This window comes from Palaemon carinicauda, chromosome 41 (genome assembly GCF_036898095.1).
Source record: "Palaemon carinicauda isolate YSFRI2023 chromosome 41, ASM3689809v2, whole genome shotgun sequence".
Classification (NCBI taxonomy): domain Eukaryota; kingdom Metazoa; phylum Arthropoda; class Malacostraca; order Decapoda; family Palaemonidae; genus Palaemon; species Palaemon carinicauda.
Window position 1 is genome coordinate 22,875,719 of NC_090765.1, and position 27,026 is coordinate 22,902,744.

Sequence of the window (27,026 nt, forward strand, 5' to 3'; positions counted from 1 at the left end):
ATAATAAGAAATTTTTTAGTAACGTTAATTGTGAGTGATGTACTGTTCCTCACTATTAAAAGTACAAAGACATTCAATCAGGCAACTTTAGAATGATGTTGTCTAGGAAAGGTATACCACAATATCAAAAACACATTGGCATCCCACTTTTGCCTCTAATGATTGAAGGCAAAACTCTCAAAGTTTCCCTTTTCAAATAAACAATTAAAACAGTTTTCAAGAATTATAGCCACATCCCCGATCCTGAATTATTTTATCCATTCCTTTTTTTTTTTTTTTTTTATGATGTCAGTTCCGTCACTTCATTTTGCTTCAGTGATATTGTCTGCAATAGTAGCTTGAGTTCACAAGAACAATAATGTTGAGGATAAAGTGATGATGATGATGATGCTAACGATGATTGTTGTTTTGAATTGCAGAATCATGCCAAGAATACTTTGAATGTACATCACACTGGGGAAGACTATATGCCACCCGTGAAGTATGCCCAGCTGGAACTATGTTTGATGACAGTCGAAACGAGTGCATTCCAAGCTCCAGTCTGACCAGTCCTCTTCGATGTGTGCAGGAAGCTACACCTTTGGAAGTAACTGTAGTTGCTGATGTTTCCAATTTGGAAGGTTTGACCGTTTGTGACCTCCTCAATGGAGTAGATAGCTATGCTACACTGGTTAGCACTAGTGCTGCCCTGCGTGAATCATTAGCTCACCAGACACTGTACAATAGGCATGTCGCTCAATACAACAGAGATCTGGAAAAGGCCAGGAACAATACATCCCCCTGGAGATTTGGTGATAGCCTCCTGAGTGGCCTCAGAAATACTTATCAGAGGGCCAATGAATTTGGAGGGGAATTCCAAAAGAAGCTTGACATTAATAAGAAACAGATTGAGGCTCTGTCGACCCGCGAGCTCAACCCAAAACATCTCGACCGATTACAGAAGGACATCCAGAGTCTACAAAGAGATATCAAGAATGCTCGAGATGCCCTTCAATTAACAGACGCTGCTGGTGTGCAACAATACTTCCAAGGTGTCATCGACTCTAAGACTAAGGAAATTGAAGTCAAGCAGCAGCAGATCAATTCCTATTCTAAGGAAGGACTTATCCTCAATGAATTGATTAACTTCCTAGGGTTTGTCAGGGACGATTCTGATGGAGTTGAAGAGCTGGCTATGCAGTGGGGTTTGCAGTTTCCTGCTCTTTTGGAGAACATTGGCAGTGATGCCGATTCTTACGACAGGTTTGCAGTTAGAATTGGAGAGGATATCAAGATTTTGTCTAAAGAAGCAGCAAATTTAGAGGAAGGCTTGGCAGGATATGCAGGTGACGAAGAGCGCCTGGATGCAGAAAGGGCCACGTTGAATAGACGGCTTAATGCACTGAATGCTAGAAATTCAGAGATCAATGGACTGATTGCTAATTTAATAGATGTAATGGGGAATAAAACAGACATGTTCCACTCTCTTCAGTCTACACTTTGCGGTATTGGTGGGAAAATCGCTTCCATGATTAATGAGAATTCAACCGATACTGACGTCCTAAATGCTTGTAAGTACATCATGCAACAGCAAAATGTTGACACTGACACCAGTGAAGAGCAGAACCAAATCAATGCTTTAAGACAAGAATCCGAGAACAACCGAAAGAGAATGCAAAGGATTTTGAACAAACTTGGGTCAATCACTGAGGAATTAAAGAGAATGTATGGATCTCTGTATCCCCAGAAAGAACGACTTGATCAAATTAGAGTTGAAATTGAAAATCTACAGACCCCTGCTAAGGATCTCGAAAATCTGAAGAAAGGAGCCGTCTTTGCCCTGAGCGTCCTCGTGAAGCTGGAGGAAGAAGTACAGAATTTGCAGGACACCTTTGGGTCCATATCTGATCAGGTTCAAGGCTTGATTGGTCAAGCTAATGCTGCCGTCAGTGGAGACGATAAACACCAACAAACGATTGCTATTAAACAAGCCATAGATAATTTGCAGGTCACATTGGGGTCATTGAATCTTCCAAACATTGAAAATTGTTAAAGGAGCTTTGCAAGAATTTATGAAAGTTCTCAAGTCACAACATGCAATAGCTTTTGCATAAGAATTGTGGAAACTAATATATATAATAAAGAAGTCATATCAGTATCTCATAAATCTAAGACGAAAAAATAAACCGGCCAGTAAACTCTAGAGAATGTATTTAATCAGTTATACTTTTATGTCAAATAAATATATGTTGAATGTCTGAACAAACATGTCTTTATTTCTATGCCTCCAAAAATATGTCTAAAGTTTTTTTTTAATAAGCACTGTAATTTGTATTGTTAATTTCGATTGATTTTTTCCATGGGATAATTTCTGTAGAAAAAAACTCTTATAGTCTTGAATAATAAATTTTCTTCCATATCAATAATGTTTCGTGACCCTAGGGATCTCTCTCTCACACATACACATTACAGTATGTATGTAAAAACATTAACCTAACCTAACCTTCAAGTAAACATAATGGATTTCGTATATGTCCTAATGACATTGTCAGACACAAAATGAAATAAAAATGCAGATGAATCATATTTATAGAGAATATGCCATCCGTTTGAGGTCACTCTTTTGAAGATCTCGGATAAGTGTGTTTCAAGGAAAAGGGGAATATACATGCTCTATGGAAAAGGGGTTAGAACGTAAATATACACTTTTACCTTTTGTACTGGTTATTAACATTACAGTACATTCAAAGTAATGCATTAGGTAAAGTCATTACAATGTAATTCTTCATCTCCCAAGGGGTTAACTACTGAACTGTAATTATTCCGTGGCCACTTTCCTCTTAGTAAGGGTAGAATAGACTCTTTAGCTATGGTAAGAAGGACTCGGACAAATTCAGAGTCATTCTGGATTTGTCACCACTCAACGAGTTTATAGAGAACGGCAAATTCAAGATGCTGACCCTTCAACACATAAGGGCCCTATTGCCCAAAAGGATATACACAGTCCCCATAGACATGGCAGATGCCTACTGGCACATTCCGATGAATCGCCAACTCTACTCCTACCTAGGATTCAGGCTTCAAAAAAGAAAGTACACTGTCAGAGCCATGCCCTTCAGGCTGAACATAGCCCCAAGGATCTTCACGAAGCTTGCAAAAGCAGTCGTTCATCAACTACGCCTACAGGGAGTCCAGGTGGTATCATACCTTGACGATTGGCTTGTGTGGGCAGGATCCGAAGCGAAATGCTTGCAAGCATCCAAGATGGTGATCCAGTTCCTGGAACATCTAGGATTCAAGATCAACACCAAAAAGTCTTGACTATCTCCGGCTCAAAAATTCCAATGGCTAGGCATACATTGGGATCTACAATCTCATCATCTCTCCATTCCATTAAAGAAGAGAAGAGAGATAGCAGGATCTGTCAAGAGACTTTTAAAATCCGACAGGACTTCAATAGGCCAACAGGAGAGAGTGCTGGGCTCCCTCCAGTTTGCTTCAGTGACAGACCCAGTGCTAAGAGTACAGCTAAAAGATGCATCAGGAGTCTGGAGAAGATACGCATCAAATGCTCGAAGAGATCTAAGAAGACCACTACCGGTTCGGGCACAATCACTTCTCAAGCCATGGTCGGAGGCCAAAAAGTTGAAGAGGTCAATACCTCTACAACCGCCTCCACCCTCAGTGGTCATATACACAGACGCATTGTTGGAAAGATGGGGGGGTCACTCCCATTAACGAAGAGCTCAAGGAACTTGGTCCCCTCCATTCAGGACCTTTCATATCAACATTTTGGAGGCCATGGCAGTTTTCCTCACATTGAGGAAATTATCCCCTCGCCCTTCAGTCCATATAAGACTGATTCTAGACAGCGAGGTGGTAATGAGATGTCTGAACCGTCAAGGCTCTGAATCGCCTCAACTCAACCAACTGCTGTTGGCCATCTTCCGGTTAGCGGAAAAGAAGAGATGGCACTTGTCGGCAGTTCACCCTCAAGGGTTATGCAATGTGACAGTGGACGCTCTATCCAGGATAGCTCCGATTGTCAGAATGGTCCCTAGACGCAAAATCATTCTCCTTTATCTTGCATCAAGTCCCAGAACTGCAGATCGATCTCTTTGCAACGAGTGATAACAAGAAACTTCCTCGATACGTAGCCCCGTACAAGGAGCCTCTAGCGGAAGCGATGGATGCCATGTCCCTGGACTTGAACAAATGGACCAGGATTTACATGTTCCCTCCACCCAACCTGCTGATGAAGGTCCTCGACAAGTTGAGATCTTTTCAGAGAACAGCAGCCCTGGTGGCTCCCAAGTGGCCCCGGAGCAACTGGCTCCCCTTGATTCTGGAATTACAGCCGAGGATGATCCCTCTGCCGGACCCAGTTCTGTCTCAAGTTCAGAAGTCGACTGTCTTCGCTTCATTACAGAAAACCCGAGACCTTCATCTCATGATTTTCTCTCTCTAGCAGTAAAGAAAAGGTTCGGGATCTCGAAAGAAAGTATAGACTTCTTGGAGGAATACAAGTCAAAATCTATCAAAAGGCAATACGAGTCATCTTGGAAAAAATGGGTAGCCTTTGTCAAGGCAAGGAATCCAAAGGAAATCTCAATGGATTTCTGTTTGTCTTTCTTTATTTACCTTCATGAACAAGGTTTAGCAGCCAACACGATAACTACGTGTAAATCTGCCTTGGCGAGACCTTTGCTTTATGCTTTCCAGGTGGACTTGTCTAATGAAATTTTTAACAAAATTCCTAAGGCCTGTGCTAGACTCAGCCCTGCAGCACCTCCAAGGCCCATCTCATGGTCTCTGGATAAGGTACTATATTTTGCTTCAATTTTGGACAACGAGACTTGCTCTTTGAAAGATTTGACCCAGAAAGTTATATTCTCATTTGCTCTAGCTTCAGGAGCTAGAGTCAGTGAGACAGTGGCCTTGTCTAGGGATGAAGGCCGTGTCCAGTTTACGGAAACGGGAGTGTTAAATCTCTTTCTGGACCCAACGTTTCTCGCCATAAATGAGCTACCCAGTAAGAGGTGGAATGCCTTGAGAATCTGCCCTGTGAAGGAAGATATCTCGCTGTGTCCAGTGGAGAGTCTAAAGGTCTATCTTCGCAGAACTTCAGACTTTAGGGGAGGACAGCTTTTTAGAGGAGAAACATCCGGTTCAAATTTATCCCTGAAACAACTAAGGACGTAGATCACCTACTTTATTCGCAGAGCGGATCCTGACAGTACGCCCGCAGGTCATGATCCTAGGAAGATTGCTTCTTGGCTTAATTTCTTCCAGCTCATGGACATTGAGAGCCTTCGCTCATTTACTGGATGGAAGTCATCCAGAGTGATTTTCAAACACTATGCGAAGCAAATGCAAGAACTGAAACGTTTCGTGGTAGTGGCAGGTAGTGTGCTAAAACCTGTCACTTAGTGCTGCGAGGAACAGTGAATTATGTGGGACTGTAATTCTAATGGGTGTACATGTTGGCACCTTATAGTGCAACATGTTAAGTGGAATGTCATTACGGTGACATCATGGACTGTTCCTATACACAAAGGTGATGAAACATAGACGGAAAACTAGGTGCCATGTGTTTTACACAAGTGTAAATAGACAGATTTCTCAGAAAGATATTAAAATTTAAAAAATTTTCATGTAAATGTGGCAAAGTTTTTGTTTTCAGGTAAAACAAGCATTTCTGATTTAATTTGTCTTGTCTATGTTACGGAATTTAATTTCACTGGAATTTTTATGTTATTATAAATGTATGCTGAACTCTATTTATTGCTTGTCAATAAATAATTAATTGTTTTGTGCGTCTTATATCACCCGGAAACATTTTAATAAAGTTGGTGAGAGCATTCATTTAACCCTTTTATTCTACATAAATTTATCAAGCAAACGTAGTATTTTTGTTCCTATTTGTATATTAACCTTTCTAGATAGGAGGAACTTGTTCTAATACCAGATACAAACTTTGGCTAATGACATACAATGAGACCTGCATGTCTCTTCTGAATGCTTGTTGGTTATAGGAAATACGCAACTTCGAGACTTTTCCCGAGTCTAGTTCGACTCTTCCCTGTAGGGGACACGAAGCACTAACAGTATTTGATTAGATGAAGTGACATATAACGATATTGTCATAGGTCTCTTCGGTCTAAAAGACCAGGGAAATATCTTGAAGTCTAAGGCACATCTGGGAAATCCACGGATACATTAATGCTCTGGTAAACTTCCATCAGGACGACATGGCCTGAGCCCAAAAAATGAATTTTGAGAGAAGCGAAAAATCAACTTTTGGGTGAGATAGCTATGTCCTGATGGACCCGCCTTCCTTTCTGTGAAAGGCCTTGGCAGGATCCCTCCCTATGATACTGTATCCATAGTACCGACCTTAACACTACAAGGAATAAAGATGGCCAAAGATTATGGTGCCATCTGGGTACTCGGACAGTAAGGAGGAAGGAGAATTTTAGAACGGTTCCTCTTTTATTTTGCCACTTTTCCCCCTCGAAGCGTAAACGCTATGCCGGGTGCAGATTGCTATGTGGCATGTCAAGAATACGTCCCCTGATATGCAATATCCTAAAAGGAAACTAAGGATATTCGTGCCAGGAGTTAGAATTCTGGAGACCTTAAGTTAAATTCTCTGGGAATATCACTGTAGTCAAATATACCCTAGTAAGCTACTTAAAGGAACCTTCCATCAGGACGACATGGCTATAGCCTGCCTGACACTTGCGCGCATTTTTGCCACACACAGGGTTTTTTCCCTTACTGTTCACAACCAGTTCACAACACGTTCACGCATAGTTCACAACAAGTTCACACATAGTTCACGCCATGGCATGAATTGGCACGCCTAGTTCACGACAAGTTCACGACACGTTCACTCATCTTTCCGCATCATTCCGCATTGTTCACGCGTCGTTCACGCCAGTTCACGAATTGGCCACTCCATAAAAAAACGGGGCTTCTCCAACCCGAGGACATTCTTGGATTGGCTTCGGATGAGACAACAATGCTTTTTGTCAGAGACACCATTGCATTGAGGAGAAGATACCTATACCTGGCAGCTGCTGTAGCATTTGTTGGAGTGCATCAGAAAAGGCTGGCAAAGGAAAAAGAGAAACAAAAGCCAACCCTACCTCGAAGAAAGATACAAAGGAAATTGTGGGTCAGGGAATGGTTAACCAGAAGGCAGTCGTTTGGACACTATGACAGTCTATTGACTGAACTCAACAAGGAAGATCCAAGGGGCTACAAAAATTACCTCAGAATCACACCTGACCTGTTTCAAGAGATGGTTGAGAAGTTAACCCCGCACCTCCTGAAGCAGTCCACCTTCGTGAGGGAACCGCTTCAAGTTGGACTCAAGCTTGCTGTCACCCTCCGCTTTTTAGCCACTGGAAATTCCTATCAAAGTCTGCAGTACAGCTTCAGGGTTGAAGCAAGTACCATCAGCAAGTTAATACCCGAGGTGTGTAAAGCCATCATTGCGGCCTACAAGGACGAAGTGCTGGGTTGCCCCAAAACTGAAGAGGCCTGGATGGAAGTTGCTGCCAGATTCAGCTCCAGATGGAATTACCACAACTGTCTGGGGGCTGTGGACGGAAAGCACATTGCCATAAAGAAGCCACACAATGCTGGCTCTTACTACTACAATTACAAGGGCTTCCACAGCATTGTACTGATGGCAGTGGCAGATGCTTCTTACAAGTTCCTCTATGTGGATGTTGGGGCAGAGGGTGGTGCGTCGGATGGAAGAACATGGAGCAACTGTCCTCTGCATGATGCTGTAGAAGACAACAGAGCTGGAGTACCTCAACCAGAACCAATCCCTAATGATGACCACCCAGTGCCCTATCACTTTGTTGGGGATGACGCCTTTGCTCTCCGAACCTGGATGATGAAACCATTCTCCCATCGGTCACAAGTCCTACGAGAACGCATATATAGCTACAGGTTGTCTCGTGTCCGACGTGTCGTTGAGAATACCTTTGGAATTTTAAGTCAAAGGTTCCGTTGCTTCTTGATGACGATGCAGCAGAAGCCCAACACCATCAACCGGATCACCATGTGTGCCTGTGTCCTGCACAACCTCGTCCTCATCAAATACCCAGGTGCTCTGTCAGAAGTGGACTATGAAGATCCGGACACACATGCTCTAATCCCTGGTGCATGGAGGAATGAGCAAAACCTGCATAGGCTGATGACTCTACCCGGCCATCATATCCAGAAGGATGCAAAGGATCTGCGAGACTACCTTTCACATTACTATATGTCCCCTGCTGGTGCTGTCCCTTGTCAAGAAAAAATTGTAGTACCTCCATGAGCTGTATAGTTGTTCCATTTTGTTAATAAAAGAAACGTATCTTTTTCGTTTGTATTTTTTGTTGCCCTTTATTTTTGTTTCAATAAGAAAGCATTTGATTTACATATGAATAGCAGACATAAAATATGTACAAGTATTAAGAAAGCATTTTATTTTAACATTAAAAGCAGCAAACATGAAAAGTTTTTAGGCTGTTGATTTTAAGGTAATAGAGAAAAAAGTGTGTTGAAATAAGAAATCATTTTATCTTTACATTAAAACAGCAAACAGAAAAAAAATTGTTTTGCTCTTCATTTTAAGGTAATAAAGAAGAATAAGTATGTTGATGAAATAAAACATCATTTTATTTTTACATTCAAACAGCAAACTTAAAAATTTCTTGGGTTTATTTTTCAGTTCATTTTTATTTAAAACAAAAGTTTTGGCTCTTGATTGGTAATAGAGGAAAATAAGTGTGTGCATGAAATAAGATATCATTTTATTTTTACATTCAAACAGCAAATATAAACAATTATTAGGTTTATATTTCTTTCCTTTTCATTAATTTTTTCGTTTCCTTTTTGTTTCTCTTCATTATAAAGTTACAGAAATAGTTTGAAATAAGATATCATTTTTTTTCACATTAAAACAGCAAATATAAAAATTTATTAGGTTTATTTTTCTTTCTTTTTCATTGATTTTTTCGTTTCCTTTTTGTTTCTCTTCATTATAAAGTTATACAAATAGTTTGAAATAAGATATCATTTTTTTTTTCACATTAAGACAGCAAATATAAAATTTTGGGGGGTTTATTTTTCTTCCCTTTTATTATTTTTTACTTTACTGTTTCTTTCTTTGTATTTTTAAGTAATAGACAAAAATAAGTGTTTGGAAATATATAAATATTTTATTTACATTAAAACAACAAGTATCACACTTCATTTATGTACAAATATTTAAAAATATTTAAATTTCCTTGTCTTTGACTGGTGGGGTGTCAAGTTCCTTGGACGAGTAGAGGGGTGAGGGTGTCATGGCCTCATCTAGGTTGCTGTCGATGGTCCCCGGGGTCAGGACAGGGAAGGTCAATGGAGTCTTGAATGACGACAGCGACGTTAATGAAGGTGATGGTGAAGGAGCCTGGACAAGGGTGGGTGACGACACTGACGCTGATGGTGAAGTCACCTGGACAGGGGTGGATGACAGTGGAGTTGGCATCCCTGGGTGCCACTCCGTGGTGCGGGGCAAGGAAGAAGGGCCTGAATGCGGCATCCAGTTATGACTGGCTGGACGATGCTGCTGCTGCTGCTCTGGCTGTGCCTGCGAGGGCCCTGGTTGAGGGGGCTGCCAAGGTTGCTGCTGCTGAGGGGGCTGCCAAGGTTGCTGCTGCTGAGGGGGCTGCCAAGGTTGCTGCTGCTGTGGGCCTGCCCAGGTCACTAATGGTTGTTGCTGTGCCTGCTGGAAGACCTGACTTTCGTCCCTGTAGCGGTGTGCAAGATTGAGGCGCACTATCTGGAACTCGTGCCATTAGTGTACTGGGATGGCACGCATGTAGCCTTCCAGCAGGCACGCAAAATCGTGCTCAATCTTGTGCTGGCCCATGGACGTGGGGGCGACCGAATCTGCTTTCGACATAAGCTGAAACATAAAAATATATTATATATATATTATATATATTATATATATAATATATATATATATATATATATATATATATATATATATATATATATATATATATATATATATATATATATATATATATATATATATATATATATATATATATATATATATATATATATATATATATATATATATATATATATAACAAACATTGTAACAATTTAGTACAGCATTTTAATGCAACAGATTGCATATGTCAAAAACAATGAATACTCACATTCCTCAATATATTGCTAAAATCCTTCTCCGACACACAGGTCTCGCTGTGAGCGGTGTCAAGTGTTCGGCTGGACCCCTTCCCCTTCCCATTGTCCTTCCTGTGAGAACCTGTCGACCTCACATCATCGTCGACATCGCTGACTGTCTCTGCACCTCCTTCGGAGCCACGAAACTGCTCACTGGAGACTGTCTCTCCCCGGACGATGTGCTGAATGAGGAACGACCAAGTGTCCATGAAGAAGTCATCACGGCCAGTCCTTTGGGCCTGGCCAGCTCCACTCTTTTTCAACTTTTTCATAATCTTGCCAACCCTCGTCCTCAGGTTCTCGTATCGCTTTTTGCATTGGGCACCAGTGGCAGGATGATCCAGCTGCCTTCCTATATCTTCCCACCTGCTGTTCTTCAAAACCTTGTTGATCCACTCCTTGTGTTTCTTGTCAAACAGCATGGGGTTCTCCTTGACAAGGTCGGCCAACGTAGTCTCCCTCTCTTCTGTCCACTGGTAATCAGGGATGACCTTAGACACCCGAACCCGCTTCTTCTTTAGTTCATCATCACTGGATACCTGGCTCTGGCTTGTATCCTGCTGTGTCTCCGGGATGACCAAATCGAGACTTGAAAATGATGAATGAGGAGAATCTCGATCAGCGGTCTCCTCTATCACGTCCATTTTCCTCCCCCTTCCCTTTGGCTGTCTACCTTTCGGCATGTTGTCTCTTCGCTGGCGAGCTTTGGAATGACTAGGAGTGTCCTCGGGCCTCAATTTATACACCCCCTAATCCACGAGAGCTCCACTGGCGGAGTAGGCGTGCACTAGCGTGAACCATGCGGGACCTGGCGTGAACCGGCGGGAACTTGCGTGAACTGGAGTGAACGATGCGGGAACTGGCGTGAACTTGAGTGAACGATGCGGGAACTGGCGTGAACTTGAAGTGAACGATGCGGGAAGTGGTGTGAACGATGCGTGAACAGTGCAAGACAATGCGGGAGTACAATGCGTGACAATGTCAGTGGGAAGGCTGCGATGCGCGAACATGTCGTGAACTGGCGTGAATGATGCGCGAACTGGCGTGCACGATGCGTGAACAGTGCGTGGAATGCGAAGCATGGCACACATTGGTACGCACTGGCACGCATCGTCCCGCACTGTTCACTCCAGTTCACTCCAGTTCGCGCATCGGTCACACCTATTTCACGACTATTTTTGGCGTGCCAATGCGTGCCACAAACTTTAATCATTTCAAAGTTCTGGGCACGCATGCCATGCATCGTTAACGCACTGTTTACGACATTTTCACGACTCGTTCATGCGAGTTCGCGCATCAATGCGAGCCAGTGCGTGCCACGAATGCGTGCAAGTGTCAGGTACCCTTATCTCTCCTAGAAATAGTCCATTATATACTCTACGTATTGCATTGTGGAAAAAAATAATTCTCTTCGTGATGTTTTTGTTTTACATTTGTATTGTTGGCTTTAGGGAAATAATAGAGTAACTAAATACTTGATCCTCTAGAAAAAATATACAAATCCAATGAAGCCAGTAAAATGCATAATGCCATCAATTAACTATGATATAGGGAAGTTAAATTGGATTGGAAAATGATGGTCACGATGTAATCAAACCGTTTGAGAAACCCGACCTACGTCATCCGTGTTTTATTGACAGGGTAAAACCCGAAATGTGTTGCCTTCATCAATTGAGGAGACCAGAGTCATCATTGTCTGTAAATAGAAAGAAAAAAAGTGTTGGATTTTCTGACACCAGCAGTGGAGGGAGCAAGTGGTATTCCCCGGCCGAGAGAGAAACGGTTTAAAACACTCCCGCAAGGAGAGAGTCGGCATCAGTTGAGGACTAGCCAGCAACCAAGGCACCGAGTGCGAACTGTACCATTGACAAGTTGGTCGAGTCGTTCGAAATCTTCACCAAGGCCTGTCAGGAGGATTGCTTACATATATCTCGTGAGTGCTTTTAATTCCTTCCCTGTGATGAGGATTTTTTTTTTCTTATGTGTGGTTTGTGTCATGTTGAGTGTGTGTCCTGTGCGAGCAAGAAATATGGCAATGGAATAAATACATTGTGTGTATACATTTATAAATATTGTATTTGTATGCATATGTATATATACAGTATATATATATATATATATATATCAAAGTAGTCTTAACTATTCTTGGGAACAAGAAAGAATGGTAATATGTTTATGAAAGCCGTGTATGGATATATTTTCTTTTATATTAGATTGTGGTTTGTTTGTATTGTGTGTGTATGTATGTATGTGTGTATATATATATATATATATATATTGACATGTGTGTGTGTGTGTGTGTGTGAGAGAGAGAGAGAGAGAGAGAGAGAGAGAGAGAGAACCAATGTTAAGAGATTTTCAACGTTGGGCATCTTTAGGAGCCCAACATATTCATTACCGCCTTGCATATTTTACAACTGAAAATAATAGAAGAAGTGAATGTAATTATCTGAGTGCTGAAAAATCTAGATACTGTATCTTTGTTAGTGGTTTAAAAGCTTTTGATGGGAATTACGGGATTCCCAATGCGCACATCCACTGTCACTCCTTGAAGGTCAGTGATAATAGTTGTGCCATTTTCTAAGAATAGGTTATGGCTGAATATGTAAATTGAAGCATACATTTTTTGTTTGTAATATATATATATATATATACATATATATATATATATATATGTATATATATATATATATATATGTATATATATATATATATATATACATATATATATATATATATATGTGTGTGTGTGTGTGTGTGTTCATTCATTCATAACTTCAAAAACAGGATCTTAGCCAGAGTGAGAAGCATTACCATAAGGTTTATACCTTTTGAATACAATCAGTCACAATTGAGTCACTTCTATACCCAAAAAGATATATAAGATGCAATGGAATCTGCTTGAACTCATTTATTTCATATATTTGCAACGATATTCCTTTAGATTATATTCTTTGGCTGAATGTTTTTATGTTATCAGATGTAACTTTTATGTATGGTTGTATAGTATCGAGTGGTTGTTGCACATTGATACTAGGCCAGGGTGTTTATGCCATAGTTTGCTTATCTGAATAAGAGTTTTTGACAAATTTGTCCGTTGAATTACATCTCTCCGTGTAGATGGTTTGTTAATCACTTCTTTTTTATGGATGTCCGTATAATTTTTTCTTGCACCCAGAGTGATTTTGATATGTATGTGTACAAGGTGTGTTCTAGCTATTGAACGTTGTCCAAGGGCGTGATTTTTTTTCAGAAAAGATGACTGCTTCTTTGAAGTTCAATACGAACATTTCCCCCCGATTTTTCCGCTTAAACGCACTGTATTTGCCTAAAGTTTTTTATATTAGCTTGGTCATGAAGTATAACATCTTATTGTTACGTACTTAACGCTTCTTTACCGTATTATTTTAACCTCTGTTGCCACTTAGAATTCCTCTTCAAGTTTTACTTGATAGTGCAACTGCTGAATGGCCTCCTTGGCTTTAGTTCCCGGCCATAAAATCCCCATCATATAAATCCAATCCCTTTTTATTTTACAGGTTGTGTCAGACCTTAGGCAAAAATGGCGAAGATGACGTCCACGATATTTGGGGCGTTGCTGGCGTTGTTGATATCAAACATTTGTTTCCATTGTAAGTAAAACTACGGGTTGTTTGTTCTTTCAATGTCGATTTCTATTTAGTAGATCAAAGTGGGAATAGGGAATCATGGATTGAAACTATTTCAACTCTATCTCCTTTTTTTCTCTCCCTTCTGTAGGATTTTTATCTCTTCTTGGTTGCAATATACTGCGATCATTCGATTGCATGCATGGTTCCCATTCACTTCTAACCTGGTTTCCATTATGAACTTTCTATAAATGGGTATATAATTTTCCTGCTTTAGGGTTTACTCCCGACACGCTCTTTTAATTTTGTCAATAAATGTACAGCTTTGGTAATATATTGAAACCGGTTGATTCTATGGTATAAAGATAGTCTTATTTAGAATTTCTTTTTGTATTTACAGTCACAGAAGCTCTGGTCATACAGTGCACAGCAGTCGGCAAGTTCAGTGTACCTGGTAGGTATCGAATTACTTCTAAGAACTGTAGCTGTAGTTTGATGTAGATTGAAAGAAACTACTTTAAATGGAAATCTGTTTATACTCGGTTGAAATTTTTTTTTAGTAACGTTAATTCTGAGTGATGTACTGTTCATCACTATTAAAAGTACGAAGACATTTAATCAGGCAACTTTAGAATTATGTTGTCTTGGAAAGGTATACCTCAATATCAAAAACACATTGGCATCCCACTTTTGCCTCTAATGCTTGAAGACAAAACTCTCAAAGTTTCCCTTTTCAAATAAACAATTAAAACAGTTTTCAAGAATTATAGCCATATCCCCGAACCTGAATTATTTTATCCATTATTCATTGTTTTTTTATGTCAGTTCCTTCACTTCATTTTGCTTCAGTGATATTGTCTGCAATAGTAGCTTGAGTTCACAAGAACAATAATGTTGAGGATAAAGTGATGGTGATGATGATGCTAACGGTGATTGTTGTTTTGAATTGCAGAATCATGCCAAGAATACTTTGAATGTACATCACACTGGGGAAGACTATATGCCACCCGTGAAGTATGCCCAGCTGGAACTATGTTCGATGACAGTCGAAACGAGTGCATTCAAAGCTCCAGTCTCACCAGTCCTCTTCGATGTGTGCAGGAAGCTACACCTTTGGAAGTAACTGTAGTTGATGATGTTTCCAATTTGGAAGGTTTGACTGTTTGTGACCTCCTCAGTGGAGTAGATAGCTATGCTACACTGGTTAGCACTAGTGCCTCCCTGCGTGAATCATTAGCTCACCAGACACTGTACAATAGGCATGTCGCTCAATACAACAGAGATCTGGAAAAGGCCAGGAACAACACATCCCCCTGGAGATTTGGTGATAGCCTCCTGAGTGGCCTCAGAAATACTTATCAGAGGGCCAATGAATTTGGAGGGGAATTCCAAAAGAAGCTTGACATTAATAAGAAACAGATTGAGGCTCTGTCGACCCGCGAGCTCAACCCAAAACATCTCGACCGATTACAGAAGGACATCCAGAGTCTACAAAGAGATATCAAGAATGCTCGAGATGCCCTTCAATTAACAGACGCTGCTGGTGTGCAACAATACTTCCAAGGTGTCATCGACTCTAAGACTAAGGAAATTGAAGTCAAGCAGCAGCAGATCAATTCCTATTCTAAGGAAGGACTTATCCTCAATGAATTGATTAACTTCCTAGGGTTTGTCAGGGACGATTCTGATGGAGTTGAAGAGCTGGCTATGCAGTGGGGTTTGCAGTTTCCTGCTCTTTTGGAGAACATTGGCAGTGATGCCGATTCTTACGACAGTTTTGCAGTTAGAATCGGAGAGGATATCAAGATTTTGTCTAAAGAAGCAGCAACTTTAGAGGAAGGCTTGGCAGGATTTGCAGGTGACGAAGAGCGCCTGGATGCAGAAAGGGCCACGTTGAATAGACGGCTTAATGCACTGAATGCTAGAAATTCAGAGATCAATGGACTGATTGCTAATTTAATAGATGTAATGGGGAATAAAACAGACATGTTCCACTCTCTTCAGTCTACACTTTGCGGTATTGGTGGGAAAATCGCTTCCATGATTAATGAGAATTCAACCGATACTGACGTCCTTAATGCTTGTAAGTACATCATGCAACAGCAAAATGTTGACACTGACACCAGTGAAGAGCAGAACCAAATCAATGCTTTAAGACAAGAATCCGAGAACAACCGAAAGAGAATGCAAAGGATTTTGAACAAACTTGGGTCAATCACTGAGGAATTAAAGAGAATGTATGGATCTCTGTATCCCCAGAAAGAACGACTTGATCAAATTAGAGTTGAAATTGAAAATCTACAGACCCCTGCTAAGGATCTTGAAAATCTGAAGAAAGGAGCCATCTTTGCCCTGAGCGTCCTCGTGAAGCTGGAGGAAGAAGTACAGAATTTGCAGGACACCTTTGGGTCCATATCTGATCAGGTTCAAGGCTTGATTGGTCAAGCTAATGCTGCCGTCAGTGGAGACGATAAACACCAACAAACGATTGCTATTAAACAAGCCATAGATAATTTGCAGGTCACATTGGGGTCATTGAATCTTCCAAACATTGAAAATTGTTAAAAGAGCTTTGTAAGAACTTATGAAAGTTCTCAAGTCACAACATGCAATAGATTCTGCATAAGAATTGTGGAAACTAATATATATAATAAAGAAGTCATATCAGTATCTCATAAATCTAAGACGAAAAAATAAACCGGCCAGTAAACTCTAGATAATGTATTTAATCAGTTATACTTTTATGTCAAATAAATATATGTTGAATGTCTGAACAATCATGTCTTTATTTCTATGCCTCCAAAAATATGTCTAAAGTTTTTTTTTAATAAGCACTGTAATTTGTAATGTTAATTTCGATTGATTTTTTCCATGGGATAATTTCTGTAGAAAAAAACTCTTATAGTCTTGAATAATAAATTTTCTTCCATATCAATAACGTTTCGTGACCTTAGGGATCTCTCTCTCTCACACATACACATTACAGTATGTATGTAAAAACATTAACCTAACCTAACCTTAAAGTAAACATAATGGATTTTGTATATGTCCTAATGACATTGTCAGACACAAAATGAAATAAAAATACAGATGAATCATATTTATAGAGAATATGCCATCCGTTTGAGGTCACTCTTTTGAAGATCTCGGATAAGTGTGTTTCAAGGAAAAGGGGAATATACACGCTCTATGGAAAAGGGGTTAGAACGTAAATATACATTCTTACCTTTTGTACTGGTTATTAACATTACAGTACATTCAAAGTAATGCATTAGGTAAAGTCATTACAATGTAATTCTTCATCTCCCAAGGGGTTAACTACTGAACTGTAATTATTCCGTGGCCACTTTCCTCTTGGTAAGGGTAGAATAGACTCTTTAGCTATGGTAAGAAGGACTCGGACAAACTCAGAGTCATTCTGGATTTGTCACCACTCAACGAGTTTATAGAGAACGGCAAATTCAAGATGCTGACCCTTCAACACATAAGGGCCCTATTGCCCAAAAGGACATACACAGTCCCCATAGACATGGCAGATGCCTACTGGCACATTCCGATGAATCGCCAACTCTACTCCTACCTAGGATTCAGGCTTCAAAAAAGAAAGTACACTGTCAGAGCCATTCCTTTCAGGCTGAACATAGCCCCAAGGATCTTCACGAAGCTTGCAAAAGCAGTTGTTCATCAACTACGCCTACAGGGAGTCCAGGTGGTATCATACCTTGACGATTGGCTTGTGTGGGCAGGTAGTAGGTTGGCCTGGGCACCAGCCGCCCGTTGAGATACTACCGCTAGAGAGTTATGGGGTCCTTTGACTGGCCAGATAGTACTACATAGGACCCTTCTCTCTGGTTACGGTTCTTTCCCTTTGCCTACACAGACACCAAATAGTGTGGCCTATCCTTAACAGATTCTCCTCTGTCCTCCTACACCTGACAACACTGTGATTACTAGACAATTCTTCTTCAACCAAGGGGTTAACTACTGCACTGTAATTGTTCAGTGGCTTCTTTCCTCTTGGTAAGGGTAGAAGAGACTCTTTAGCTATGGTAAGCAGCTCTTCTAGGAGAAGGACACTCCAAAATCAAACCATTGTTCTCTAGTCTTGGGTAGTGCCATAGCCTCTGTACCATGGTCTTACACTGCCTTGGGTTAGAGTTCTCTTGCTTGAGGGTACACTCGGGCACACTTTTCTATCTAGTTCCTCTTCCTCTTGCTCTCTTAAAGTTTTTATTGTTTAAATAGGAAATATTTATTTTAATATTGTTACTATTCCTAAAATATTTTTATTTTTCTTTATTTCCTTATTTCCTTTCCTCACTGGGCTATTTTCCCTGTTGGGGCCCCTGGGCTTATAGCATCCTGCTTTTCCAACTAGGGTTGTAGCTTAGCATTTAATAATAATAATAATAATCCGAAGCGAAATGCTTGCAAGCATCCAAGATGGTGATCCAGTTCCTGGAACATCTAGGATTCAAGATCAACACCAAAAAGTCTTGACTAGCTCCTGCTCAAAAATTCCAATGGCTAGGCATACATTGGGATCTACAATCTCATCATCTCTCCTTTCCATTAAAGAAGAGAAGAGAGATAGCAGGATCTGTCAAGAGACTTTTAAAATCCGACAGGATTTCAATACGCCAACAGGAGAGAGTGCTGGGCTCCCTCCAGTTTGCTTCAGTGACAGACCCAGTGCTAAGAGTACAGCTAAAAGATGCATCAGGAGTCTGGAGAAGATACACATCAAATGCTCGAAGAGATCTAAGAAGACCACTACCGGTTCGGCTACAATCACTTCTCAAGCCATGGTCGGAGGCCAAAAAGTTGAAGAGGTCAATACCTCTACAACCGCCTCCACCCTCAGTCGTCATATACACAGATGCATTGTTGGAAGGATGGGGGAGTCACTCCCATTAACGAAGAGCTCAAGGAACCTGGTCCCCTCCATTCAGGACCTTTCATATCAACATTTTGGAGGCCATGGCAGTTTTCCTCACATCGAGGAAATTATCCCCTCGCCCTTCAGTCCATATAAGACTGATTCTAGACAGCGAGGTGGTAATGAGATGTCTGAACCGTCAAGGCTCGGAATCGCCTCAACTCAACCAACTGATGTTGGCCATCTTCCGGTTAGCGGAAAAGAAGAGATGGCACTTGTCGGCAGTTCACCCTCAAGGGTTATGCAATGTGACAGCGGACGCTCTATCCAGGATAGCTCCGATAGTCAGAATGGTCCCTAGACGCAAAATCATTCCCCTTCATCTTGCATCAAGTCCCAGAACTGCAGATCGATCTCTTTGCAACGAGTGATAACAAGAAACTTCCTCGATACGTAGCCCCGTACAAGGAGCCTCTAGCGGAAGCGATGGATGCCATGTCCCTGGACTGGAACAAATGGACCAGGATTTACATGTTCCCTCCACCCAACCTGCTGATGAAGGTCCTCGACAAGTTGAGATCTTTTCAGGGAACAGCAGCCCTGGTGGCTCCCAAGTGGCCCTAGAGCAACTGGCTCCCCTTGATTCTGGAATTACAGCCGAGGATGATCCCTCTGCTGGACCCAGTTCTGTCTCAACAAGTTCAGAAGTCGACTGTCTTCGCTTCATTACAGAAAACCCGAGACCTTCATCTCATGATTTTCTCTCTCTAGCAGTAAAGAAAAGGTTCGGGATCTCGAAAGAAAGTATAGACTTCTTGGAGGAATACAAGTCAAAATCTACCAAAAGGCAATACGAGTCATCTTGGAAAAAAATGGGTAGCCTTTGTCAAGGCAAGGAATCAAAAGGAAATCTCAATGGATTTCTGTTTGTCTTTCTTTATTTACCTTCATGAACAAGGTTTAGCAGCCAACACGATAACTACGTGTAAATCTGCCTTGGCGAGACCTTTGCTTTATGCTTTCCAGGTGGACTTGTCTAATGAAATTTTTAACAAAATTCGTAAGGCCTGTGCTAGATTCAGCCCTGCAGCACCTCCAAGGCCCATCTCATGGTCTCTGGATAAGGTACTATATTTTGCTTCAAGTTTGGACAACAAGACTTGCTCTTTGAAAGATTTGACTCAGAGAGTTATATTCTCATTTGCTCTAGCTTCAGGAGCTAGAGTCAGTGAGACAGTGGCCTTGTCTAGGGATGAAGGCCGTGTCCAGTTTACGGAAACGGGAGTGTTAAATCTCTTTCTGGACCCAACGTTTCTCGCCATAAATGAGCTACCCAGTAAGAGGTGGAGTGCCTTGAGAATCTGCCCTGTGAAGGAATATATCTCGCTGTGTCCAGTGGAGAGTCTAAAGGTCTATCTTCGCAGAACTTCAGACTTTAGGGGAGGACAGCTTTTTACAGACTTTAGGGGAGGACAGCTTTTTAGAGGAGAAACATCCGGTTCAAATTTATCCCTGAAACAACTAAGGGCGTAGATCACCTACTTTATTCGTAGAGCGGATCCTGACAGTACGCCCTCAGGTCATGATCCTTGGAAGATTGCTTCTTGGCTAAATTTCTTCCAGCTCATGGACTTTGAGAGCCTTTGCTCATTTACTGGATGGAAGTCATCCAGAGTGATTTTCAAACACTATGCGAAGCAAATGCAAGAACTGAAACGTTTCGTGGTAGCGGCAGGTAGTGTGCTAAAACCTGTCACTTAGTGCTGCGAGGAACAGTGAATTATGTGGGACTGTAATTCTAATGGGTGTACATGTTGGCACCTTATAGTGCAACATGTTAAGTGGAATGTCATTACGGTGACATCATGGACTGTTCCTATACACAAAGGTGATGAAACATAGACGGAACACGAAGTGCCATGTGTTTTACACAAGTGTAAATAGAGAGATTTCTCAGAAAGATATTAAAATTTACAAAATTTTCATGTAAATGTGGCAAAGTTTTTGTTTTGAGGTAAAGCAAGCATTTCTGATTTAATTTGTCTTGTCTATGTTATGGAATTTAATTTCACTTGCATTTTTATGTTATTATAAATGTATGCTGAACTCTATTTATTGGTTGTCAATAAATAATTAATTGTTTTGTGCATCTTATATCGCCTGGAAACATTTTAATAAAGTTGGTGAGAGCATTCATTTAACCCTTTTATTTTACATAATTTTATCAAGCAAACGTAGTAGTTTTGTTCCTACTTGTATACGAACCTTTCTAGCTAGAAGGAACTTGTTCCAATACCAGATACAAACTTTGGCTAATGACATACAATGAGACCTGCATGTCTCTTCTGAATGCTAGTTGGTTATTGGGAATACATAACTTCGAGACTTTTCCCGAGACTAGTTCGACTCTTCCCTGTAGGGGTCAGGAAGCACTAACATGTATATGATTAGATGAAGTGACATATAACGATATTGTCACAGGTCTCTTCGGTCTAAAAGACCAGGGAAATATTATCTTGAAGTCTAAGGCACAGCTGGGAAATCCACAGATACACTAATGCTCTGGTAAACTTCCATCAGGATGACATGGCCTGAGCCCATAAAACGGATTTTGAGAGAAGCGAAAAATAAATTTTTGGGTGAGATAGCCATGTCGTCCTGATGGACCCGCTCTCCTTTCTATGAAAGGCCTTTGCAGGTTCTCTCCCTATGATACTGTATCCATAGTACCGACCTTAACGCTGCAAGGAATAAAGATGGCCGAAGATTATGGTACTATCTGGGTACTCAAACAGTAAGGAGGATGCACAATTTTAGAACGGCTCCTCTTTTATTTTGCCACTTTCCCCCTCCAAGCGTAAACGCTATGCGGGGTGCAGATTGCTATGTGGCGTGTCAAGAATAAGTCCCCTGATATTATGTGATATCCTAAATGAAACTTTAAGGATATTCGCGCCAGGGTTAGAATTCTGGAGACCTTAAGTTAAATTCTCTGGGAATATCACTGTAGTTAAATATACCCTATGAAGCTACTTAAAGGGACCTTCCATCAGGACGACATGGCTATCTCACCTAAAAATAGATTTTTCACTTTGATCAAAATCCATTATGTACTCTACTTATTCGTTGTGGGAAAAAAATAATTCTCATAGTGGTTTTTGATTTACATTTGTATTGTTGGCTTTAGGGAAATAATAGAGTAACTAAATACTTGATCCTCTAGAAAAAATATACGAATCCAATGAAGCCAGTAAAATGCATAGTGCCATCAATTAACTATAATATAGGGAAGTTAAATTGGATTGGAAAATAATGGTCACCATGTAAACAAACCGTTTGAGAAACCCGACCTACGTCATCCATGTTTTATTGACGGCGTAAAACCCGAAATGTGTTGCCTTCATCAATTGAGGAGACCAGAGTCATCATTGTCTGTAAATAGAAAGAAAAAAAGAGTGTTGGATTTTCTGACACCAGCAGTGGAGGGAGCAAGTGGTATTCCCCGGCCGAGAGAGAGGAATGGTTTAAAACACTCCCGCAAGGAGAGAGTCGACATCAGTTGAGGACTAGCCAGCAACCAAGGCACCGAGTGCGAACTGTACCATTGACAAGTTGGTTGAGTCGTTCGAAATCTTCACCAAGGCCTGTCAGGAGGATTGCTTACATATATCTCGTGAGTGCTTTTAATTCCTTCCCTGTGATGAGGATCTTTTATTTTTATATGTGGTTGGTGTCCTGTTGAGTGTGTGTCCTGTGCGAGCAAGAAATATGGCAATGGAATAAATACATTGTGTGTATACATATATAAATATTGTATTTATATGCATATGTATATATACAGTATATATATATATATATATATATATATATATATATATATATATATATATATATATATATGTATATATATATATATCAAAGTAGTCTTAACTATACTTGGGAACAAGAAAGAATGGTAATATGTTTATAAAAGCCGTGTATGGATATATTTTCTTTTATATTAGATTGTGGTTTGTTTGTATTTTGTGTATATGTATGTATGTGTGTGTGTGTGTATATATATATATATATATATATATATATATATATATATATATATATATATATATTGACATGTTTGTGTGTGTGTGAGAGAGAGAGAGAGAGAGAGAGAGAGAGAGAGAGAGAACCAATGTTAAGAGATTTTCAACGTTGGGCATCTTTAGGAGCCCAACATATTCACTACCGCCTTGCATATTTTACAACTGGAAATAATAGTAGAAGTGAATGTAATTATCTGAGTGTCGGAAATCTAGATATCTTTGTTTGTGGTTTAAAAGGTTTTGAGGGGAATTATGGGATTCCCAATGCGCACATCCACTGTCACTCCTTGAAGGTCAGTGATAATAGTTGTGCCATATCTTAAGAATAGGTTATGGCTGAATATGTAAATTGAAGCATACATTTTTTTGTATATATATATATATATATATATATATATATATATATACAGTATATATATATATATATATGTGTGTGTGTGTGTGTGTGTGTGTGTGTGTGTGTGTGTGTGTGCGTGCGTGTTCATTCATTTATAACTTCAAAAACAGGATCTTAGCCAGAGTCAGAAGCATTACCATAAGGTTTATACCTTTTGAATACAATCAGTCACAATTGAGTCACTTCTATACCCAAAAAGATATATAAGGTGCAATGGAATCTGCTTGAACTCATTTATTTCATATATTTGAAACGATATTCCTTTAGATTATATTCTTTGGCTGAATGTTTTTATGTTATCAGATGTAACGTTTATGTATGGTTGTATTGTATCGAGTGGTTGTTGCACATTAATTCTAGGCCAGGGTGTTTATGCCATAGTTTGCTTATCTGAATAAGAGTTTTTGACAAATTTGTCCGTTGAATTACATCTCTCCGTGTAGATTGTTTGTTAATTACTTCTTTTTTTTATGGATGTCCGTATAATTTTTTCTTGCTCCCATAGTGATTTTGATATGTATGTGTACAAGGTGTGTTCTGGCTATTGAACGTTGTCCAAGGGCGTGATTTTTTCAGAAAAGATGACTGCTTCTTTGAAGTTCAATACGAACATTTCCCCCCGATTTTTCCGCTTAAACGCACTGTATTTGCCTAAAGTTTTTTATATTAGCTTGGTCATGAAGTATAACATCTTATTGTTACGTACTTAACGCTTCTTTACCGTATTATTTTAACCTCTGTTGCCACTTAGAATTCCTCTTCAAGATTTACTTGATAATGCAACTGCTGAATGGTCTCCTTGGCTTTAGTGCCAGGCCATACAATCCCCATTATATAAATCCAATTTCTTTTTATTTTACAGGTTGTGTCAGACATAGGCAAAAATGGCGAAGATGACGTCCACGATATTTGGGGCGTTGCTGGCGTTGTTGATATCAAACATTTGTTTCCATTGTAAGTAAAACTACGGGTTGTTTGTTCTTTCAATGTCGATTTCTATTTAGTAGATCGAAGTGGGAAAAGGGAATCGTGGATTGAAACTATTTCAACTCCTCTGTTTTTTCCTCTCCCTTCTTTAGAATTTTTATCTCTTCTTGGTTGCAATATACTGCGATCATTCGATTGCATGCATGGTTCCCATTCACTTCTAACCTGGTTTCCATTATGAACTTTCTATAAATGGGTATTTAATTTTCCTGCTTTAGGGTTTACTCCCGACACGTTCCTTTAATTTTGTCAATAAATGTACAGCTTTGGTAATATATTGAAACCGGTTGATTCTATGGTATAAAGATAGTCTTATTCAGAATTTCTTTTTGTATTTACAGTCACAGAAGCTCTGGTCATACAGTGCACAGCAGTCGGCAAGTTCAGTGTACCTGGTAGGTATCGAATTACTTCTAAGAACTGTAGCTGTAGTTTGATGTAGATTGAAAGAAACTACTTTAAATGGAAATCTGTTTATACTCGGTTGAAATTTTTTTTAGTAACGTTAATTCTGAGTGATGTACTGTTCATCACTATTAAAAGTACGAAGACATTTAATCAGGCAACTTTAGAATGATGTTGTCTTGGAAAGGTATACCTCAATATCAAAAACACATTGGCATCCCACTTTTGCCTCTAATGCTTGAAGACAAAACTCTCAAAGTTTCCCTTTTCAAATAAACAATTAAAACAGTTTTCAAGAATTATAGCCATATCCCCGAACCTGAATTATTTTATCCATTATTCATTGTTTTTTTATGTCAGTTCCTTCACTTCATTTTGCTTCAGTGATATTGTCTGCAATAGTAGCTTGAGTTCACAAGAACAATAATGTTGAGGATAAAGTGATGGTGATGATGATGCTAACGGTGATTGTTGTTTTGAATTGCAGAATCATGCCAAGAATACTTTGAATGTACATCACACTGGGGAAGACTATATGCCACCCGTGAAGTATGCCCAGCTGGAACTATGTTTGATGACAGTCGAAACGAGTGCATTCCAAGCTCCAGTCTCACCAGTCCTCTTCGATGTGTGCAGGAAGCTACACCTTTGGAAGTAACTGTAGTTGATGATGTTTCCAATTTGGAAGGTTTGACTGTTTGTGACCTCCTCAGTGGAGTAGATAGCTATGCTACACTGGTTAGCACTAGTGCCTCCCTGCGTGAATCATTAGCTCACCAGACACTGTACAATAGGCATGTCGCTCAATACAACAGAGATCTGGAAAAGGCCAGGAACAACACATCCCCCTGGAGATTTGGTGATAGCCTCCTGAGTGGCCTCAGAAATACTTATCAGAGGGCCAATGAATTTGGAGGGGAATTCCAAAAGAAGCTTGACATTAATAAGAAACAGATTGAGGCTCTGTCCACCCGCGAGCTCAACCCAAAACATCTCGACCGATTACAGAAGGACATCCAGAGTCTACAAAGAGATATCAAGAATGCTCGAGATGCCCTTCAATTAACAGACGCTGCTGGTGTGCAACAATACTTCCAAGGTGTCATCGACTCTAAGACTAAGGAAATTGAAGTCAAGCAGCAGCAGATCAATTCCTATTCTAAGGAAGGACTTATCCTCAATGAATTGATTAACTTCCTAGGGTTTGTCAGGGACGATTCTGATGGAGTTGAAGAGCTGGCTATGCAGTGGGGTTTGCAGTTTCCTGCTCTTTTGGAGAACATTGGCAGTGATGCCGATTCTTACGACAGGTTTGCAGTTAGAATCGGAGAGGATATCAAGATTTTGTCTAAAGAAGCAGCAACTTTAGAGGAAGGCTTGGCAGGATTTGCAGGTGAAGAAGAGCGCCTGGATGCAGAAAGGGCCACGTTGAATAGACGGCTTAATGCACTGAATGCTAGAAATTCAGAGATCAATATACTGATTGCTAATTTAATAGATGTAATGGGGAATAAAACAGACATGTTCCACTCTCTTCAGTCTACACTTTGCGGGATTGGTGGGAAAATCTCTTCATTGATTAATGAGAATTCAACCGATACTGACGTCCTTAATGCTTGTAAGTACATCATGCAACAGCAAAATGTTGACACTGACACCAGTGAAGAGCAGAACCAAATCAATGCCTTAAGACAAGAATCCGAGAACAACCGAAAGAGAATGCAAAGGATTTTGAACAAACTTGGGTCAATCACTGAGGAATTAAAGACAATGTATGGATCTCTGTATCCCCAGAAAGAACGACTTGATCAAATTAGAGTTGAAATTGAAAATCTTCAGACCCCTGCTAAGGATCTTGAAAATCTGAAGAAAGGAGCCGTCTTTGCCCTCAGCGTCCTCGTGAAGCTGGAGGAAGAAGTACAGAATTTGCAGGACACCTTTGGGTCCATATCTGATCAGGTTCAAGGCTTGATTGGTCAAGCTAATGCTGCCGTCAGTGGAGACGATAAACACCAACAAACGATTGCTATTAAACAAGCCATAGATAATTTGCAGGTCACATTGGGGTCATTGAATCTTCCAAACATTGAAAATTGTTAAAGGAGCTTTGCAAGAATTTATGAAAGTTCTCAAGTCACAACATGCAATAGCTTTTGCATAAGAATTGTGGAAACTAATATATATAATAAAGAAGTCATATCAGTATCTCATAAATCTAAGACGAAAAAATAAACCGGCCAGTAAACTCTAGATAATGTATTCAATCAGTTATACTTTTATGTCAAATAAATATATGTTGAATGTCTGAACAAACATGTCTTTATTTCTATGCCTCCAAAAATATGTCTAAAGTTTTTTTTAATAAGCACTGTAATTTGTAATGTCAATTTCGATTGAACTTTTTCCATTGGATATTTTTTGTAGAAAAAAAAAACTCTTAG

At 40.0% G+C, this 27,026-nt stretch overlaps 2 protein-coding genes across 4 annotated transcripts in view; both read left to right on the forward strand.

The window, feature by feature from the left end:
• The window catches only part of LOC137632326 (putative leucine-rich repeat-containing protein DDB_G0290503), a 29,224-nt gene extending 2,271 nt beyond the window's left edge, over positions 1 to 26,953 (forward strand). The window contains exons 1-4 of one of the 3 annotated variants that reach the window (XM_068364250.1): positions 22,231 to 22,387; positions 24,056 to 24,147; positions 24,522 to 24,575; positions 25,073 to 26,953. In XM_068364250.1, coding sequence (XP_068220351.1) covers positions 24,078 to 24,147; positions 24,522 to 24,575; positions 25,073 to 26,685 — 1,737 coding nt within the window. In that variant the 5' untranslated portion in view covers positions 22,231 to 22,387; positions 24,056 to 24,077 and the 3' untranslated portion in view covers positions 26,686 to 26,953. Of the gene's footprint in view, positions 1 to 419; positions 2,058 to 22,230; positions 22,388 to 24,055; positions 24,148 to 24,521; positions 24,576 to 25,072 lie in introns of those variants that run through there. The other 2 variants (XM_068364251.1, XM_068364252.1) reach the window with 2 other exon arrangements.
• LOC137632327 (putative leucine-rich repeat-containing protein DDB_G0290503) lies at positions 12,005 to 16,425 on the forward strand. The gene is made up of 4 exons (XM_068364253.1): positions 12,005 to 12,160; positions 13,767 to 13,859; positions 14,236 to 14,289; positions 14,788 to 16,425. Exons 2-4 carry the CDS (start codon positions 13,790 to 13,792, stop codon positions 16,398 to 16,400), a joined length of 1,737 nt encoding a protein of 578 aa, XP_068220354.1. The 5' UTR covers positions 12,005 to 12,160; positions 13,767 to 13,789; the 3' UTR covers positions 16,401 to 16,425.
• Positions 26,954 to 27,026: the final 73 nt, after the last annotated feature.

Excerpts from the sequence above, each read along its gene's own strand:
- LOC137632327 (XM_068364253.1), top strand. The coding sequence starts at position 13,790 with ATGGCGAAGATGACGTCCACGATATTTGGGGCGTTGCTGGCGTTGTTG. Across the intron at positions 13,860-14,235 it reads ATCAAACATTTGTTTCCATT|TCACAGAAGCTCTGGTCATA; the intron begins GTAAGTAAAACT and ends TTGTATTTACAG. Across the intron at positions 14,290-14,787 it reads CGGCAAGTTCAGTGTACCTG|AATCATGCCAAGAATACTTT; the intron begins GTAGGTATCGAA and ends TTTGAATTGCAG.